Source organism: Petromyzon marinus, chromosome 19, assembly GCF_048934315.1.
Source record: "Petromyzon marinus isolate PM22_M1 ecotype Great Lakes invasive population chromosome 19, UKy_Petmar_22M1.pri1.0, whole genome shotgun sequence".
NCBI classification, from domain to species: Eukaryota; Metazoa; Chordata; class Hyperoartia; order Petromyzontiformes; family Petromyzontidae; genus Petromyzon; species Petromyzon marinus.
This window is the reverse complement of record NC_133685.1, coordinates 12632478-12650333: the sequence shown is the minus strand read 5'-3', so window position 1 is coordinate 12650333 and position 17856 is coordinate 12632478. Positions and strand designations below refer to the sequence as shown.

Below are 17856 nucleotides of genomic sequence, written 5' to 3'. Positions count from 1 at the left end.
TGTGCTCTGCTACGTAAAAGTGATGATTGTCTCAATAAAGGTCAAATCAGAATTTAATTGTCACAGCTAGAAATGTTGCCAAATTAAGTGCAGCACCAAACAGAAGTTTACGCGATCTAACCCAAAAAAAACATTATGGGTGATATTGGTCGCAAAAGCCTACATGTTAAACTGGCAGGTCAATGCTCTGACCTATGACCTCTGAGGAATCCAGCCATCTAAATGGCTATTTGTCTTTTTCACATTCTCTTGTCTGCTAAATAGCGGTGACCGTACTGCAGTTTTCCCACCACCGAGTTCCTTGATTCAAACCCAAGAAGTCAGAGCGGTGCGTGCCAGCTGACTGTGCCTACTGTTTTACAAGACGCCCAGTGTCCCCACCACAGCTGCCCAAACCCCACTTGCTATCAGCATATGTTCTACCCATGGTTGCGTGGATTTTTTTTTCCTCCGGGTTCTCCGGTTTTTCCCTCCACATTTAGAAACATGTCTTGAGGTTATTCATATTATTTGACTGCTAAGAATGTCCACGTGATAAGCCACTTCTTTGAGCTGCTATCATTTGTGGCCAGAAAAAAGGTAATAGAACAGTGGGCTTTACCTGGTCAAATAAAGCTATGTTTTTTTTTCTTTCTTTTTTAGGATTTCACGAAAGATTCTGACTTCCTTTTAGCATCAGAATATCCCGTTGGCACCAGAATCCCCGCTTGGCCCCACAGATCCCCCGTTAATCCCAGCGTTCCCGGCAGCTCACATCGGTGCGGGTGGCACGCCCCGCGAGGTGGGCGGGCGACGAGGATGGGAGGCGGGAGCAGAACGACAGACCCTCCACGCCGTCGTCCGCCGGCAGGTCGTCCTCCTCCAGGTCGCCCAGGCGGTACGTGGCCTCCTCGTCCGCGTCCTCGAGTGGGCGGTCGTCTTTGGTGAGCACGCCGGGGCGAGTATCCAGGATCCCCCCCAGGTGCGGCTGCGCCAGCTGCTGCCACTGGAGCAGCGTCACGGAGCCTGGCGGTCGGGGGAGACAAACGCCGCATTCTGATGGAGCGCACTCCTATAAGCTAAAATATTGAAAAAATTTTACCGGGTAAGGCCCACTGAGCTATATAGCGCTTTTTCAAAAGTGACTCGGCCACAAATGATAGCTCAATGAAGAGTGGCTTATCAGGTGGACATTTATAGCAGTGGCATGTTGTTTCTAAATGTGGAGGGGAAAACCGGAGGACCCGGAGAAAAATCCATGTTACCATGGTGAGATCACGCAAACTCCAAATATACAGGCATCAGGGTCGAGATGGAACCCACGACTTCCTGTATACCAGGCGAGGTAGTTAATATATTGCCACCATGGTGCCCCGATACTCAGGGCCATCTTACAGTGATCACAGTCACATAATCACTCACAGTCACATAATCACTTTAAGATGTTTTGTTGTTCATGTTGTTGTTTTGTTTGTTGCGGTTGCACCCGATTCAAGAGCCGAACGGCTCACAGGGCTATACCAAATAAATGGAACTATGAACTATGATTAAAACGGGCTTTAATTAACCAGTAGGGACCGATGGTTGCTATGCATCATCCCAATTGAGTAAATTGAGAGTAATTTTCTAACATGGCAAATTTGAGCCCACACACCAGCACAAATGGTCTACTCGTGCGAATGATGACAGAAGATCTTTGAAATTAAAGTACTACACCACGCAGTAATAAACAGGGCCACCGCTGGTTTCGAACCACGAACCTCTGCAGCAAAGAGTGAACATGCTATCGCTAGGCCTTGTCATCACCCCATTATGGGCACTGCTCATTGAAGAACAAGGCAATTTAAATAACACAATGCTATGAATTGGCCACATGGCTTGAAGATCAGAGAGCCAAGTCCACACCGCTAAGATCCGGGGGTTTAATCACAGAGCCTGGCAGTGGGAAAACTGCATTAAGGCACCATCCATTAAAGAACGTGGGAATTAAAGAAAGTAACAAAAAGCCACTGAAGTAGTTGGATGCTCCAGAGGTCAGAGCAATGAGCTGGAACCACTGAGATCCTGCGTTTGAATCCAAGCTGCCACCTATGATTAAAACTGGGTACTCAAGTTTTGCGAGCTGACTGCAGAACAAACAATAAAATAACTCATCATCTGGTTCTGCACTCAATTCGGTTAAATTCCAACCCCGAGAATTATGAATATCAGTTTGACTGTCATGCGACAAACATTACTTTCAGGGGTGCCCCTTACTGTGTGGACCAAAGGTAACTTAAAGAAATTCCAGGGGTAGCTCTGTGTTCTTCAATTCCATGGGCCATAAGTACTGAAGTTGAACTTTTTTCCCCACAGTACGTGGCCAACCGTGCTAATCAGAGGTGCGGGGGGAAGGACAAACTAAACAAAAACAGCAGTTCTAAAGAAATTAGTTTTCAATCTAAATTATTTAAAAGTGTATATAGCTCCAGTGGCTTCCTAATATCAGACGGAAGAGCGTTCCAGACAGCCGCAGTAGTGCATCCGAAGCGATGCAGTGACTGTCCTTATTCGATGGTCAGCCAAAAGCCGCTGCGAAGATGATGGGAGATTGCATGATGGTTTATGCTTCATGACGAGACATTACCTAACAGCATTGTGAAGTATGCTCAAACAACCCACACGACTCTCATGACGTAGGAAGGCTCTTGTGCGTACAGGAGTAAGGGAACAACCAGGTGCCCGTGCACACCTTCCATGGGCTTGACGATCTGCAGCTTGTCGGGCAGGAACGAGCGGAAGGAGAGGCAGGTGCCGATGGACATGATGCTGTCCGCCGGGGTGAGCAGGCCGCTGGGTAGGACGCCGTAGGCGCCATCGACGCCATCGGCGCCGTGCTCGCGCGACCGCCGCCGCTCGCGCTCCTCCTCGAAGTAGCGCCGCTCGCACTGTACGTTTTCCCTTCGCAGCATGAGCCGGTGCAGCGCTGCTTGAAGGTCCCGGCAGCTGGGGCTACCGCGGTCTCCCAGCCGCTGGCTGCCGTCCCTGCACACGGCGCGGAGAGACGCCAGCGGCAGATTTAAGCAGGGAGCTGGCGGGGGTGGTGGTGGTGGAAAATGGGGCATTTGTCAAGGGACCTAAAACTCCACAGAAGGAACCATGGAAAAAAAACACAAGGATAATACAGCTCCTCTGGTGTGTTTTCCGGCAATGGCAGTTCTGAAGGGAGATGGGAAATGTTGGGAGCCGAGATGCGGAACTCACGGCGTGTCACCGTTGGCCCAGGTGGCCGGAGAGCCGGTCTCCCCGGCAGGGGCCTGGCCAGATCCTGGCAGCGGCCGTGAAGAACCACCTACGCAGCGCCGCTTGACCAGCTCGTTGGCGACCTTCACAGTGTCGAACACGCGCTTGTGCTGCGAACTGACCACACAGGCACGCCGTCACTCCGGCATTGACACATTATATATCGATACGTGTTCACATGAGGCATCAAGCGTCGTCAATCGAAATGCACAAGCGCAGCCGGAGTCGTCCCTAGGGGTACGGCAAATTGGGGCGACCGCCCCGGGCCCTGCACTTTGGGGGCCTCGCGATTCGACGTCATGGTGTCAGATATGATACTTTCGGTTTAGTTTGTAGGCATCGTGGGGCCCCACACGGTGTAAGTTGCCCTGGGCCCCACACCCCCTCTATGGACGGCCCTGTGTGCAGTCCTGCGTGAACAAACCGTGCAGCCCTGTGTCATCCACTGCCGGAGGAGGGCCTTTCCAAGTCATCCCAATCACGTGGATTTTATTTGAGCACACTTCATCGCGCTTGTTGGCGAGGGTTGGTGATGGTGGCCTTCTGAACCGGTGATTTTGATATCGCATTTACCTAAGCAAGCACTCAGTTTTGACTTATTTGAGTACCCTCAGCAGAGCACGTGCGTAGTTATCTTACCGGTGGTCGGAGAAGCCCTCATCCTCGTGCAGCTCTCGGCGCATGCTGCCTTCGATCTCGGCCGCGAGCGAGTCCTGCCACGCACGGTGTCCAAACAGCACAGACAGCCGCTCCGTCACCTCACTGACCTCGTCAAGGAGCGTAGACCGTCACGTCACCTCCGGCCATTCTCGCAGCGGCGGCTTTTCGCTGGCCGTCGAACGAAGATGGTCACCCCATCGCGCGCTTTCAGGTGCGCTTCTGCGGCCATCTGGCACGCTCTTTTTTTATTCTGATATTAGGAAGTCACTGGCGCTACGCACTTTTAAATCTAAGATTGAAAACTAATTTATTTAGAGGTACTCTTTATGTTTAGTTCATTGTCCTTCACCGCACGACCGACGATTTCAGCAGTGCTGAGCTCTCGATGCTCCGAACACGGGGCCATTAGCTGTCTAAGCCACGAGGGGGCACCTCCCTTAAGGGGGCACACACAATCAGGATCAGAATATTTATGTATACTTTAGGAATCCGATGAGCTAAAGAGCAATTTTTCACGGATGTCCAGTAGGGGCGGGTCAGAACGCTACAACAACAAACAATACAAAAAGCACGGTAGGAGTAAAAAGTAGAGGAAAGATAAAAAAATATCTTTTAAAAAATATCCGAATAAAAAAATGTTCGTACTAGGTAAAGTCCACTAAGTTATTAGCCTTCTTTTTCAGAAGCGACCTGGCCACAAACGACAGCTCAACGAAGTTGCTTATCGCGTGGAAATTCACGGCAGAAAAACAATGAAAATAATCTAAAATGCACGTCGATTCTAAATGTGGAGGGGAAAAACCGGAGGACCCATGGGGAGAAGAAATAAAAATCCACACTCGGGCACCCGGGGACCCTTCTGTGGGGCGGCGCTCGCACGAAACGAGGTGCAGGTGTCGACGAGGTGCGGGTGTCGAGGAGCGTCACCATGGGATAGAGGAGGCTGCCATTGTATCTGCGCGGCGTGCTCATCACGGTCTGGCTGCGCAGCCCCTTGGACTCCTCCTGCGCCTCGTGCAGCATGTCCACGCACTCGGCGTAGCGCTCCTCCAGTTCCCGCAGCTGCACACCGCGTGGTGTAAAAACAGGCGCGGGACAATCAACTTCAAGCGTAAAAAACATTCTACTGCGTGTTGCTTGAACTGTGAATAACCCAACCGGCAACATATACTGCGTATTCTCAAATCAACATAATGTATCTATGTATGTTGAACTTATTGCGCACCGTTCGTGGCCAAGCGTGCTAATCGGAGATCCGTCGAGGGGGGGGGGGGGGGGGGGTGGCAGCAAACTAAACATAAAAGCATTCTGCTGTGTGTTGATTAACTGTGAATGGCCCAACCAATAATAGGTACCGCATATTCTAAGATCAACATAATCTTTGCACCAAATAGGCTCACAGTGAAGGTATCACCTTCACTCCTCTTTTTTTAAGATGGAAACAGAAAGACTTCTTCACAATTCTGGCTTATCAACTGAAGCTGGTTGTAATCACCAGAAAAACGTCACACTCAAATTGTAAAAGTTGTGGGTTTACTCTCCAAAACAGCGGTGTGCTGAAGTAGTAACTAATCGGCACGTTTTGTTTACGTGACAAACCTTACTAATTGGCTGCGCCGGGTGGTGGCGGGTTTAACGACACGTATTTATGCGATCTAATCGATGCGATCTAACCAATCTAACCGAACGCATAAGTATGTTTGGATCATATTGTTTGCGAAATCCTACATTTTAAACCAGCACAAAGCAGGCGCACACGGGGAGCCTGCCGTGACGATCAGGGATCATGGATGCTCGTTCACAGCGATGGCCAAAACATCACAGAGAAAGACCGCCTACTTGGACAACTGTTCAGGATCAACAGGGGATTCTGGTGCCAAGGGGATATTCTGATGCTAAGAGGATATCAGAATTAGAATCTCTTACTTATCCTGGATAGATGGGCAAGGATGGAAGTTACAAATCACATGGGCACATGTAGTTGTATCCAGCACGAATGTTCTGCTTCAGGATATTTTTTGAAGGAAGATAATTGTTGGCACCGATTCTGGCTGCCTTCCCTGCTTGGTCTGGCTTCCCATGCCTCCGAAAGAAGAAAAGCTGTGCGTGTTATGAAATGCAAAATGTTTTGAGAAGCAATTTGCATGAATGACGCGGTCTAAAACTACAACTTCATTCTTGTTATTTGCATTCATAGGGCAATTTAAATGCCTGAGCAACTCAATCGCCCCATTCCAATCATTCTAATGACCTACTGCGATCTGGCCAAGGGGACCCCAAGAGGCAGCTGTCTCTGTGCAGTACAAGGTATATGCAGCACTGAAATACAAATGGGCATTCGTCTGCAAGTCAAGTCGGGGGCGATGTTGCTTTGTGAGATACACAAGCACACAGATTAGTGTTCTTCACTCATTTTCAGAGGGGGGCCACTTTTGCCGATACGACATCAGTTCGGGGGCTGCAACTCATTTGAAACCAGTGAGTTTGACAGCATGCAACTCATTTGAAACCAGTAAGTTTGACAGCATGATGGGATATTTTCGTATTTGTATAGTGTCAGGGCCCGCACGTCAGAGGCCGCACTGAAGGCCACCAGGGGCTGGCCAGTGGCCCGCGAGCCTTGCAATGAAGAACACTGACATCATAGATGTTGGTCACGAGATGGACAATTGAGCAGATTATGGTCATAGGATGCACACACACACACACAAACACAGATGAAGGCCATGAGTTGCAATCACCCCAGACCGCAGCGGTCTTCAATGAATCCCACGCCTCACCTCTGCCGTGAGCTCATGCTGTGCCTCTTTGGCTGCGCTCAGATGTTGAACGAGCTCCTCATTCTCCAGCTGATACTGCAACAAATTAAAAACAAAATACAGCATTTAAAGTCATGCGTGTGCGAGGGTTATGTAACGGTTTCCACTGTGCGTTTCTCTTCGGTATTTCATTTGCAGTACAGAAGCAGATGGGTAGCTATCGGAGAAATACATCTGCATATTTTAAAGTCATCCTTTTTGTCGTGATTATGTCTTCAGGCTTTGGGCGATAACCCTTAGATCAATTTGTCCATCTCCTAATAGCAACACAGCATTAAATTACAATATGGTTTTCATTGGATCATGTCCCCCTGTTAGGAAGGGCCAGAGAAACACTTTCTTATCCAAAAAAGCAGACAAGAAAGACAGAACATTTTTACAGCCAGACTGCATATATACCCATCTACTGATCAAGGACACGGGGAAAAGTTCGGTGGTGCTATGGATCCTCACGAGAATATTATTTCTCTGCCGTCAAAGGTAGATTTTTAATGCTGATATGCAATTCCATTATCTGCTCAATGTAGTTTTCCGGCAAGTGAGCAATTAAATACATGTATGTTTATAATAATGATAAATTCCAGCTTTTATAGAGTATTTCACAATGTTTTATCTGGCATTTACTCGAATCATAAAGTAGTATGAAACGACTGCAGAATAACAAAGAATGTTGCAATTACAACGAATGCCGCAATTGTGTTTACTACCTCGCTGCAGTTGGCAGCGAGGTAGCGGTCGTTGATCTTTTAGTGTTGTTGGTGAAAAGTGTTTGCCTACTCTTCCGCTCCGTTTACGCATCTGAAAAGCACAACACTGCATTTTGACAAAGGGAGTTTTTTTTTTTTTTTATCACGTCCATTTTTGGTGCCGGGCTCATCCTACGTTCGGTTCTCAAAAAATTACAACCGCAATGAAGGACAGGCATCTATCGATGCATCGATAGTGGCATGACGACAACGATCATTGTGAAGTATGTCCTCACAGCTTTAGCCCTGCGCTGCAGGTCCACGATCTGCGACAAGAGGTGGGTGATCTCCTCCTGCTGGCGGGCACTGTCCTCGTTCCTCCGTCCGAGCTCGTCGGTCAGGTGTCCGATCTGCAGGTGCGCGTCCCCTAGACGGTGCACACACGGTTCGCCGTCACACCACACTTGCTCCCTCACGGGTGCCACTCGCGCCGGCACCGCCGCACAGGCAATGGCGAGCGCCGATTAAGTGGCGGTGACGACAGCGTGGCGCTTGTGCCAGCCTAGTCAGTTTATTTCCAGCTTGAGCTAAGTCACCAATTAATCTAAAAAATGCTTATGCATGGGGAAACTGGTGTGTGTGAGCAAGACCCATACACGCGGAGAAACCACACCCAACCACCGCACGGACTGCTTAGACACCTGCTGGTTGTACCAGGTACCAGATGGTTTTACTGCCTCTCGCATGTGAGTACCTAAGTGTGAATATGCGTGTGTAAGTAGCAGTGGCACAGAAGTTAGCGTACTGCACTACAAACCCGGCGACCCGAGTTCAATTCCCTCTCATGGTCAAAAGCAGTGACGATTATCTGAACCAGTCTTGGGCTTCCCCCAGGTTAACTCAGCCTCAAATGAGTACCTGGTGCAATGATAAAACATCGCCACTGGGGAGACAAAAGCAGTCAGGCATGGTGCTGGCTACCCACCCATTCGTATGTCGTAGCAGCCTCCATAGGCGCTTGCTAACCGCACTTGCCCCAAAAGTCTGTTTAAGCTGTACTGGGGATCTTTGTCTTTGTAAGTAGACAGAAGGCGAGGTACGTACGGAGCCCTTTTACACAGTCATTGACCAGCTGCTGCTCCTTCTCCTCATAGCTGATGGTCTCCGTCTTGATGTGACACGCCTGCCGGGCACACGCACAACCACAGAATAGGAAACCTTTTCCTTACCGAGGGCCAAACAGGGCCCTCAACACCTTTGGCGGGGCCGCACGTTAACAAGCACCTCAGCATTGTGCAATAACAATGTGAAAAATAACACGTGTGTCAACGGAGAATAAAGCAGCCTTTGCAGTGACAGAAGTGACCGAGCGCAGTACTAAAATTAGAAACACATTGTTTGCCAGCTTGAAGATAATTTTGTGGCAGCATCCCATATGAAACAAGGTTGTGTGCCCTATCTGGCCCACTTGCCCTATCTGGCCCATCTGAGCCCTATCTGGCCCACTTGCCCTATCTGGCCCATCTGAGCCATATATGGCCCAAAGGTGCCCTATCTGGCCCATCTGAGCCATATATGGCCCAAAGGTGCCCTATATGGCCCAAAGGTGCCCTATCTGGTCCATGTGGGCCGTATCTGGCCCACGTGCCCTATCTGGCCCATCTGTGCCGCATTTGAACGGACAAACCAAATGTGGACAGGGCCACTGTAGCCTCCTTAACAGTACACTTTTTTCTTCTTTGGTTCTTTCGGTACACTTTTTATGCGTTATTCGAGGCAGTAAATGCTTGATATACACTTTCCTCATCCATTATATTGTAAGCAAAGCACATTAGCGTTATAACAATTCATCTACCAGAAAACCGATGAATTGGTGTGATTCAGGGCCGTGGTTCGAGTTCATTCTTGTGGTAAACAGCAGCGGCTCTAGTGACTGTTGCGGTCACTTCAACCCATTACACACAACGTGTATGAATTGAAAACATTGATGCTTACATACACAATTTTATGGATGCATCGTGAGCGTAAGAATCGATATTTATTATCGATGAGTCAATATGTATACGTATGTATGTTGAACTTCTTTAGAACTGTGCATAGCCAACTGTGCCTATCTGAGGTGCAGGGGAAGGACAACAAACTAAACACAAAAAACAGTTCTCAAGATATGAGTTTTCAATTTAGATTTAAAAGTGCGTAGCTCCAGTGGCTTCCTAATAGCTCCAGTGGCTTCCTAATAATAGTGTAATGATATGCATCATTACACCTCAAATGCAGATGTGACCATATAGCCAATCGTTGAAATATAGGCCTTCTTATACGCTGAAAGAGAAAACAAGTACAGTAAAACCTCGCTATTTCGGTATTTGATCATTTGTAATTGGGGATAATTCGGTACGGCTGTGCTTTCGGCATCTATACAGCATTAGTGTTTATTCGGGAGCCAGGGGTCCCACCATAAGGTTCATGTGACATAGCGAGGAGGTTTGTATAAATAAAACACTGACTGGAGGAGTTGTTTTTTGTAACTGTGCCACCTGATACATTCAAAAGACAAACAACGTGAAGTGATCCATAACAGATTTTTTTGGGGTTAGATCATGTAAACATAAATGTTTTTACATTTCTATATTTATACTGACGCAATCTAACCAAGAAAAACTCTATTGTGGATAATATTAGTCACGAAAGCCCATGTGTTGAACGTGAAGTGACAGAGTATTTCAAAAGATGGACAAGCCAGTGTTTTTACAACTATTGTGCACTAGTGAAAACACAGCCATTCCGTACCTGCAAATATCAATGGTTGGCTACATATGGTCCGAAGGAAGTTCAACATACGTACGTAAAAAAAACACGTCTTCCATGTGGTTTCACCGCCATTAAATAATTCATGAAAAAAAGTATTGCATCATATTTTATATCTACACTTTATCTGTCCTTCAGTCTGGCCATGAGAGAGATGATCTTTAGTCCCTTCTTCATACATTTATCCGACACTGTTTTCCACTCTTGCTTATGAAAGTCACACAAACAACTAAGTAAAACAAACGCTTTCAAGTTTGCTGGCAATTTGCTCATATAAATTGTGTTAACATGTGAACAAGATGACTATGAATTGGCCCATTGTTTTAGATGGGAGGGGCGTATACAATACAAAGACCCCCCCCCTCCTCAGACTCATGGAATTAGCGTGTGAATGAATATCAACAAAGGACACGTGATCGAATTACGTGCGCTCTCGTGTTCACGCCCTGCACTGCCGTACTCTCAAATGCAGCCGTATTCTCAGGATGCTTCACAAAATAGTGACACAGGGACCGTAATAATAATTTGTTTTTATATATAATCGTCGTTCATGCAAATTGCATCTCAAAACGCTTGACATTTTCACCAATCACACAAACATCTTTACAATCCAACAAATAATGAGCATCGGAAAAAATGTACAAGAAGACCGCAGATGACCAAAACCAAGCGCGACCAAAAGCAGGGGGATGACCAGAGCACGGACCAGGTGGGGGCAACGTCAATCGCTCAAACACTCAGGCCCCTCACATCCGAAAAAGACCGTGGGGAGCAAAGACCGCAATCATTGGACCATGCCAAACGGAAGAATATAGCTCTCTAAGGCAAGGTGTGACTTAAGAACGCTTTATTGAGAAGACGAGTCAGTCGTAAGCAGCGGAGCTGAGGAAGGTATTGAGCCTGGGCTCGAATGATCGCAGGGAGCTAGCAGCACGGACGGCAGGGTGGGGGGGCGAGGAGGGGGCGCGGTGGGGGTTGTGGGGTGGGGGTGGGGTGGGGGCGGGGTGAGGGACGGGGTAGGGGGAAGAGCGAGTTTCAGATAACGGCAGAAGCAGCGGAGAAGGAGTGACCTCTCATTGAGCAGAGGTTAACGGAGGGTTTTGACAGTAATATTTAATTATTATGCTTTATTGCCATACTGTGGCAATATTGAGAAATGTAGGAGTAGTTCGCGCGCGCACACACACACACACACACGACAAACCATCGTGAGATAAACACCATGTAAAATTCATCTCAATGTATTAAAAAGTTTAACATGTGCCTGCATGCACCAAAGATCCCCCTGTATTGTCTTCAAATACTTTTTGAGCAAGTGTTTGTTAGCGAGCACCTATGAAACCGAGCACGGCACACGAGGGTGGCCAGCACCACGCCTAGCCTGGTGGCGATGTTTATACACAGCAGCAAGAACACATTTGAGGCCAAGTCGACTTTAGGCAGACACAGGACAGGATCGGTTTAGATAATCGTCACACTGTTGGTGGCGTTGGCCGTGAGCGAGAATTGAACTGGGGCTCGTAGCACGACGCACTCTTCACACACACACACACGCGCACCTTTGAGCGAAGACGCAAATTCTCGTCTTCCAGTTCCTTAAGTCGCTTGTGCACCGCATCGAGCTGTGCCGGGATGTGTCCACCCACGAGACTCCCTCCACTGCGTTCAAGCCTGCGCCGGGAAGGGGGGAAGACACACGCGGTTGGGGATGGGGGTAACAAAAATCAGGGTCAGGTCAGCACTTTGGCTGGCGCTGCCACTGGGCGTCGTCCCATCGGCAGTTGGGCGCACGACTGAGCAAACTAAAAAGGGCTGGGTTTTAAATTGGGCGCAAAAAAATGTGTTGGATGCGATACAAAAACAGCAAATACAACAACAACAACAAAACAACGACAACCGCCTAAACAAGTTAACGCACTGGGCACAACACAGAGCGGCAGGGCACTGTTTTGTTTTATATTTTTATTATTTCATTGTTTCCCTTCTACGTGACTTTACTGAAAGAACCAAGAATATGAATCCCTGCAGTCACGAAAGCTTTAAATCAAAATTTATACACGAAACAGTTTTGTTATACATTTTTTGGGATTGCAAGTAAATTTCAGATAACTTGTTGTGAAAGACACTATAAAATCACGATCTCATTCGTATATGCATCAAATTATTTAATTACACTTTTGCCAGAAAAACCAACAAGTGGCCGAAAAACCACAAGGCCAAAGCCAGCGTTGAGCAAGCCGGGATTTTACTGCAATCAACTTGTTAAATCTTCGACGGTTACCGCTGTGTATGTAAATATTGGCTCGTATTTTTAGTGGATAAAACTGGATTGTGCTGCTTCCCTGTGCTGCATTTGCGCGATAGCTCCTCAGGGGCATACCACGGCCACTCCACCAAGAGTCGTGTTGCGGGGTTGGGGGTGGTGAGGTGGACTCACGGAGTGGAGCCACTGGAGTCGCTCTCGCAGTCCTCCACCGTGTGCGTGTAGATGTGCAGCAGTTCATCCTTCATCGACAGGTCGTGCCGCAGCTGGTTCACCTGCAACCCCGCGGAGCACACCGCTCCTTAATGACGCGTCCTTCTGACAAATCCTTGCGCCATCGATCAACTGGGCGGTCCGGTTACACCACGGGTGGGCATAATTCAATCAACAAATTGGATCTTCAATTCTCGACGCTTTGACGTTTGTTTTTAACTCCCAGTTTCGTTACAATTTCCCACCCCGCAGGGCTGCATTATTAGCAGTAGGGGCCAGTGCTGTACCGTGGTTAAATAAGCCCCACAACTTGCACGGTGGTGGTGAGGCCCTCATCCAGCAGCAGAGTGACAAAAGAGCTGAACATATGCATGTGCCACAATGGTGCTATCGGCATCACCAGACAAACATGCAGTAAAACCTTGGATTGCGAGTGTTTTGCAAGACGAGCAAAATTTTAAAATAAATATTAATTTGATAAACGAGCGAGGTCTTGCAATACGAGTAGTACGTATAGACGCTTTGTCTGCTGAGCGTCACGTGATCACAACTGATATACGAGTACTTTGATATACGAGTGCTTTGGATTACAAACACGTTTCCGGAACGAATTATGCTCGCAATCCAAGGTTTTACTGTATTTACAATCAGAATTCTCACAGCTAGTAGTGTTAGTTAATGGTGCAGAAGTCACTTCAATAGGACTCTTTATCCACACTAGGGGCACACCTTTAATGAGCCCTGCAAAAATTGTTGTTGCATGGCAATTTAACTGAAATTGGTAATTATCAGGGCTGGAATATGCCAAATAAAGTGAAGGCCCAAATTCATCGAGTTTTTTTTTGGGCCATCAGTGATGATTAGATTGAGGTGACGTGATAATAATTTAAAAAACCCAACTTGTCACAGGTGGATGACACCCAGATTCGAAACCAAGATCTCAGGGATGCCGGCTCAGTAATAATAATAATATTTTCAATGTTTTTATATCGCTGCGTCATTCGTGCAATCTGTATCTCGCGAAGCTGCACAACCCGTGTCACGTGAAGGTGAATATATATTAACATGTTTTCGGCCAACTATTCAGTGTGTACACATGCGGGAAGAGCCCGGAGAAAACTCAAACGCGAAAGGCGGCAAATCTCTATCCCATACAGATGGAATAGATAGAGATAAGTCCATACCGTAGGTAGCAAATCGTGCTAATCAGAGGTGACGTAAACTAAACTATTAAACTATTTTTATTTTACCAGGTAAGGCCCACTAAGCTTAATAGCTATTTTTCAGAAGCGACCTGGCCACAAACGATAGCTCAACGAAGTGGCTCACAGTGTCAAAATTCATAGCAATCAAACTACTCGATGCACATGTTCACTCTAAATGTGGAGGGGGGAAAAAAATAGACCCAGAGAAAAATCCACACGACCACGGGGAAGGGAGAGAGAGAGAGAGACGCAAACTCCATCTTTACAGCAGCTACCAGCCACCGGGCCTTCCGTACGGTAACTCGAGGCATTAGGACGGGGTGGGGTGAGGGGGTGAGGGGGTGGGCGGGCGGTGTGAGTGGGGAGCTCAGCCACCTGCTCCAGGGTGTGCTCCAACTCGTCCTCGAGGTGCTCCACACGCTCAGACAGACTCTTGTTCTTCTCCAGCAGCGTCTGACCGATCCGAGCGGCCAACTCCAGGTCCCGCTCTTTCTGCGCACGAGAAGGCACGCGCGCACATGCGCGTATTCGCAAAAGCGAAAAAGGACACGCGGACGTATGTTAAAGCAAGTCCACACACAGCACATAACCATGGCATGTTTGTAGGAATAACACTCAAAACTTGGCAAAGGTACAGCCCGTCATCGATAACTAATTTTAATTAGACAAGCCTGCGGCTAATTTGTGAGCAACAAGAGGGCAACGCGGCAATATCAATTGTTGTACTGGACTTCTATGCTCCCGCATCTATGCCCTCCGTTTTCAGCGATCCACACTGACCGGCGGTGGTGAAGTATGGTCGAATAACCCCCCACGACCCTGTAACAATGTGGGGACGCCCTCATCTGGCAGCGGTTTGACAAAACGGCTGTGCATGTGTAGGGGAGTAGTGGGTGACGTCACGTCACGCTCGCCCTCGGAGAGTGGCGTCGCAGAACGTGACGTCAGGCGGACCCTGGGGGGACGGTGACGTCATGCCCCAGGGGGGTATTTAAAGGGGGACCCGGGGATGTAACAGGGTCGTCGAGGGTAGGAGTGGGGACTCAGGGGAGCTGATCCTCACCCGAGGCTAGGGGAGGCCACTCCGCCCGACGGGCCGCGGCTGGGGTTGTAGGGAATCTGGGTACCCCTGTCCCCTGGGGAATTATCGCTAGGGGGGCGGGTAGGCGTAAGCTCCTAAACACACTTTGGCGTAAGCCCCCAATAAACGTGGCGTGAGCCCCTAACAGCAACCTGCCTCGGAGTCGTCATTTACGCCGCAACACATGTACCAGCACGTGCATCCAATAAGCATGCACACAAGCACATAATCAAGGATGCTTGTGTAGTGGAGTAAAAGATACGCATGGGTAAATTGGCCACATACAGTACATACAGACATACAAGCAGTGTGGGTCACATAAGGTCGAGCAGGTGGTGGAGTCACGGGTGGCGTAAACAAACCGAAGTAATTAAAGGAGTCATGGCACGAGGGCTGTGATTGTTCGAGAGGCTGTTAGCGTTAAGTGGCGGCGTCGCGAAGTCTGGACCGTTGGACAGGTGCGAGCTGGCGGGAAAATGACAGCGAGCCACGTGGCAATTAATTAAGGCTGATTGGAAAGGGGATAAAACGCTAGGTGATTTGAACGGGAGTTGAGTTGTTGTTGGGTAGTTGTTGGCGAGAGGTGGAGAGATGCGAAGAGGAGAGCCGGCAAATGTTAGGGAAGAATAGATTGAGAGCCGAACCCAAAGGACAGTAAATAGCGATAGGGAGAGTTAACGTGAGCAGAGAGGTAGTTACGGGGGAGATAGGTACAGGGAGAGTTATGGATAGAGTCACTGTGTGTGCGGAGATAGATAGAGTCACTGTGTGTGAATAGACAGACAAGTCCTTGTGTGTGCGGAGATAAAGTCACTGCGTGTGAAGAGATAGACGAGACACTGTGTGTGAGGAGGTAGAGAGAGAACCACTGTGTGTGGGAGGAGTATGCGCGGACGGTGCTGAGGGGAATCGGTGTGTCCGAGTTGGCGGAGCGCGGAGAGGAGAAATTATATAGTGTGTGTTTGTGAAATTATATAGTGTGTGTGTGTGTGTGCGGAACGATGGAAATAAAGTGACGGTGGAAGAAAGGCGGTTGTCGTCCGAGTAAATTCACGGCACTACATTTGGTGTCAGAAAAAGTACGGAACACGCCACGATGTCAAAGAAAGCGGCAAAGAAAACAAATGTGTCAGTGGACTCGGGCGGCGACAGCGACAACGACAATGTGCAGCCCGGCCAGATGGCCGGCAGTACTCCGGACAGGGACAGCGGTTCGGGTGGTGCCGAAGGCCCGGGATCGCCAGAGGATTGGCGAGTCCTCATGACCCAGTGGGAGGCCAGGATGGAGAAGTTGTCGGAGGAGTTCCGGAACTTCTTGACGAAGAACCGCATTCAACTACCTGTACCGGGTCTACCGCCGGAGGTTGCCGCTCAGCCGGAGCGGTTGGAAGATTCTGACGACGAAGACGACCAGTCGGCGGGACCGCCACGACGGCTACACGTACAACGATTTGAGGCCAAAGTGGGAGATTGGACGGCGTTCATACGAAGATTCTGTGCGGCTTACGAGTCCCTGAAATGGACGGAGAGTGCCGCGTTACGAGCACTGCCGACGGCATTGGATGATGACTCCTTGGCGACTTTTAACGGACTCCCTGCCGCTGTCAGAAAAACATTGGACGGTGCTATTGCGGCAATGAGGAAAGTCTACGAGCCGCGGTCGGTCGCCAAACGTCGATTTCAACAGAGGAAACGGGAGGCCACGGAGTCCCCCCTGGCATTCCGCAGCGCCTTGCTAGCCCTCGCCCAGGTTGCGTACCCGGCGATGGACGAGGAGGGCTGGGACTCCCTGCTGCAAGAGAAGATGCTACAGCTGGTGAAGGAGCTGAAAGTCATCTTGTCGCTCCCGGACAAGGATGATGACAACGACGTGTCGTCGTTGCTGATTGCCAGGAACATACAAGTCAACCTTGACATACGAGACGAACCAGCGGCGGCGGTGGCGCAGCCATCGCAGACGACCCCTGCCGGGGCCGCGAGCACGGTGGCGGTGGTGGTGGACGAGGCGCCGCCGATGGCAGCGGCGGCCGGGGTGTCGACTGGAGAACGACGGCGTCGTCCCGGGGTATATGGAGACGGCGTGCATCGGACATGCTACGAGTGCGGGCGGAGGGGTCATCTCGCCCGCGACTGCTGGAGACGGAGAGGTGGTCCTCCATGGGCGCCGAACAACTACAGCGGGCGTTTCCCCCAAGACCAAGGATCCCGGGTGAGTCGAGATGCATTCAATACAGGGCCGCCCTATCCACATCACTCATCCGCGTCATCTCACCCGTATTCATCGGGTTCGGAAAGTACGCATGGCCGGGATACGTGGGGCACGTTGGTACATCGTGTGTTGGGGGCCGCGCCGGGATCGTCGGATGTGATGGCATGCATTCAAGGTGTTATGGTACGGGTTATTGTAGATACCGGGGCGTCGGCGACTCTCATTTTGTTGCAAACTTTTCGGTCGCTGCCGACGTCGCCTGGATCGTTGGGGCCAGTGGAAGGGCCATGCGTAGCGGCAAACGGGGGTAGTTTGGGCATTATGGGCTGCGTGGTTGCGACAATTCAAATTGGGGAGGTGATTGTGACGGGACGTGTTTTGGTTTCAACGGCCTTGGCGGTACCGTGTTTGCTGGGCACGGATTTCTTGCAAAAGATGCCAATTAAGATTTCAGTGGAAAAAGGTTGTTGGGAATTACCGTCGGGAAGATGTATGAAATTTTTGGGGACGCCTTCGAAATTTGCGGTGGCGAACGCTGTGGTGCAGGCCGTGGTGAGCCGCACCGTGCGCGTCCCGCCTGCATCGCAAATATTGGTACCGCTACGGTTAAAGAAGGAATTGCCTTGGGATGAGCTGCAGGAGGGAGTGCTG

The 17856-nt window shown here is 49.4% G+C and overlaps 1 protein-coding gene across 6 annotated transcripts in view; it reads right to left on the bottom strand.

Moving 5' to 3' along the window:
- Nucleotides 1–17856, bottom strand: part of LOC116943827 (trafficking kinesin-binding protein 1-like) — a 71792-nt gene that overhangs the window by 10014 nt on the left and 43922 nt on the right. For all 6 annotated transcript variants that reach the window (XM_032957058.2, XM_032957061.2, XM_032957056.2 and 3 more), the window contains 11 exons: nucleotides 14291–14407; nucleotides 12672–12772; nucleotides 11794–11905; nucleotides 8531–8609; nucleotides 7723–7853; nucleotides 6702–6776; nucleotides 4849–4983; nucleotides 3901–3974; nucleotides 3223–3378; nucleotides 2711–3003; nucleotides 755–1005 (listed from right to left, as the gene is read on the bottom strand). In XM_032957058.2, the coding sequence (XP_032812949.1) occupies nucleotides 755–1005; nucleotides 2711–3003; nucleotides 3223–3378; nucleotides 3901–3974; nucleotides 4849–4983; nucleotides 6702–6776; nucleotides 7723–7853; nucleotides 8531–8609; nucleotides 11794–11905; nucleotides 12672–12772; nucleotides 14291–14407 (1524 nt within the window). The remainder of the gene's footprint in view (nucleotides 1–754; nucleotides 1006–2710; nucleotides 3004–3222; nucleotides 3379–3900; nucleotides 3975–4848; nucleotides 4984–6701; nucleotides 6777–7722; nucleotides 7854–8530; nucleotides 8610–11793; nucleotides 11906–12671; nucleotides 12773–14290; nucleotides 14408–17856) is intronic.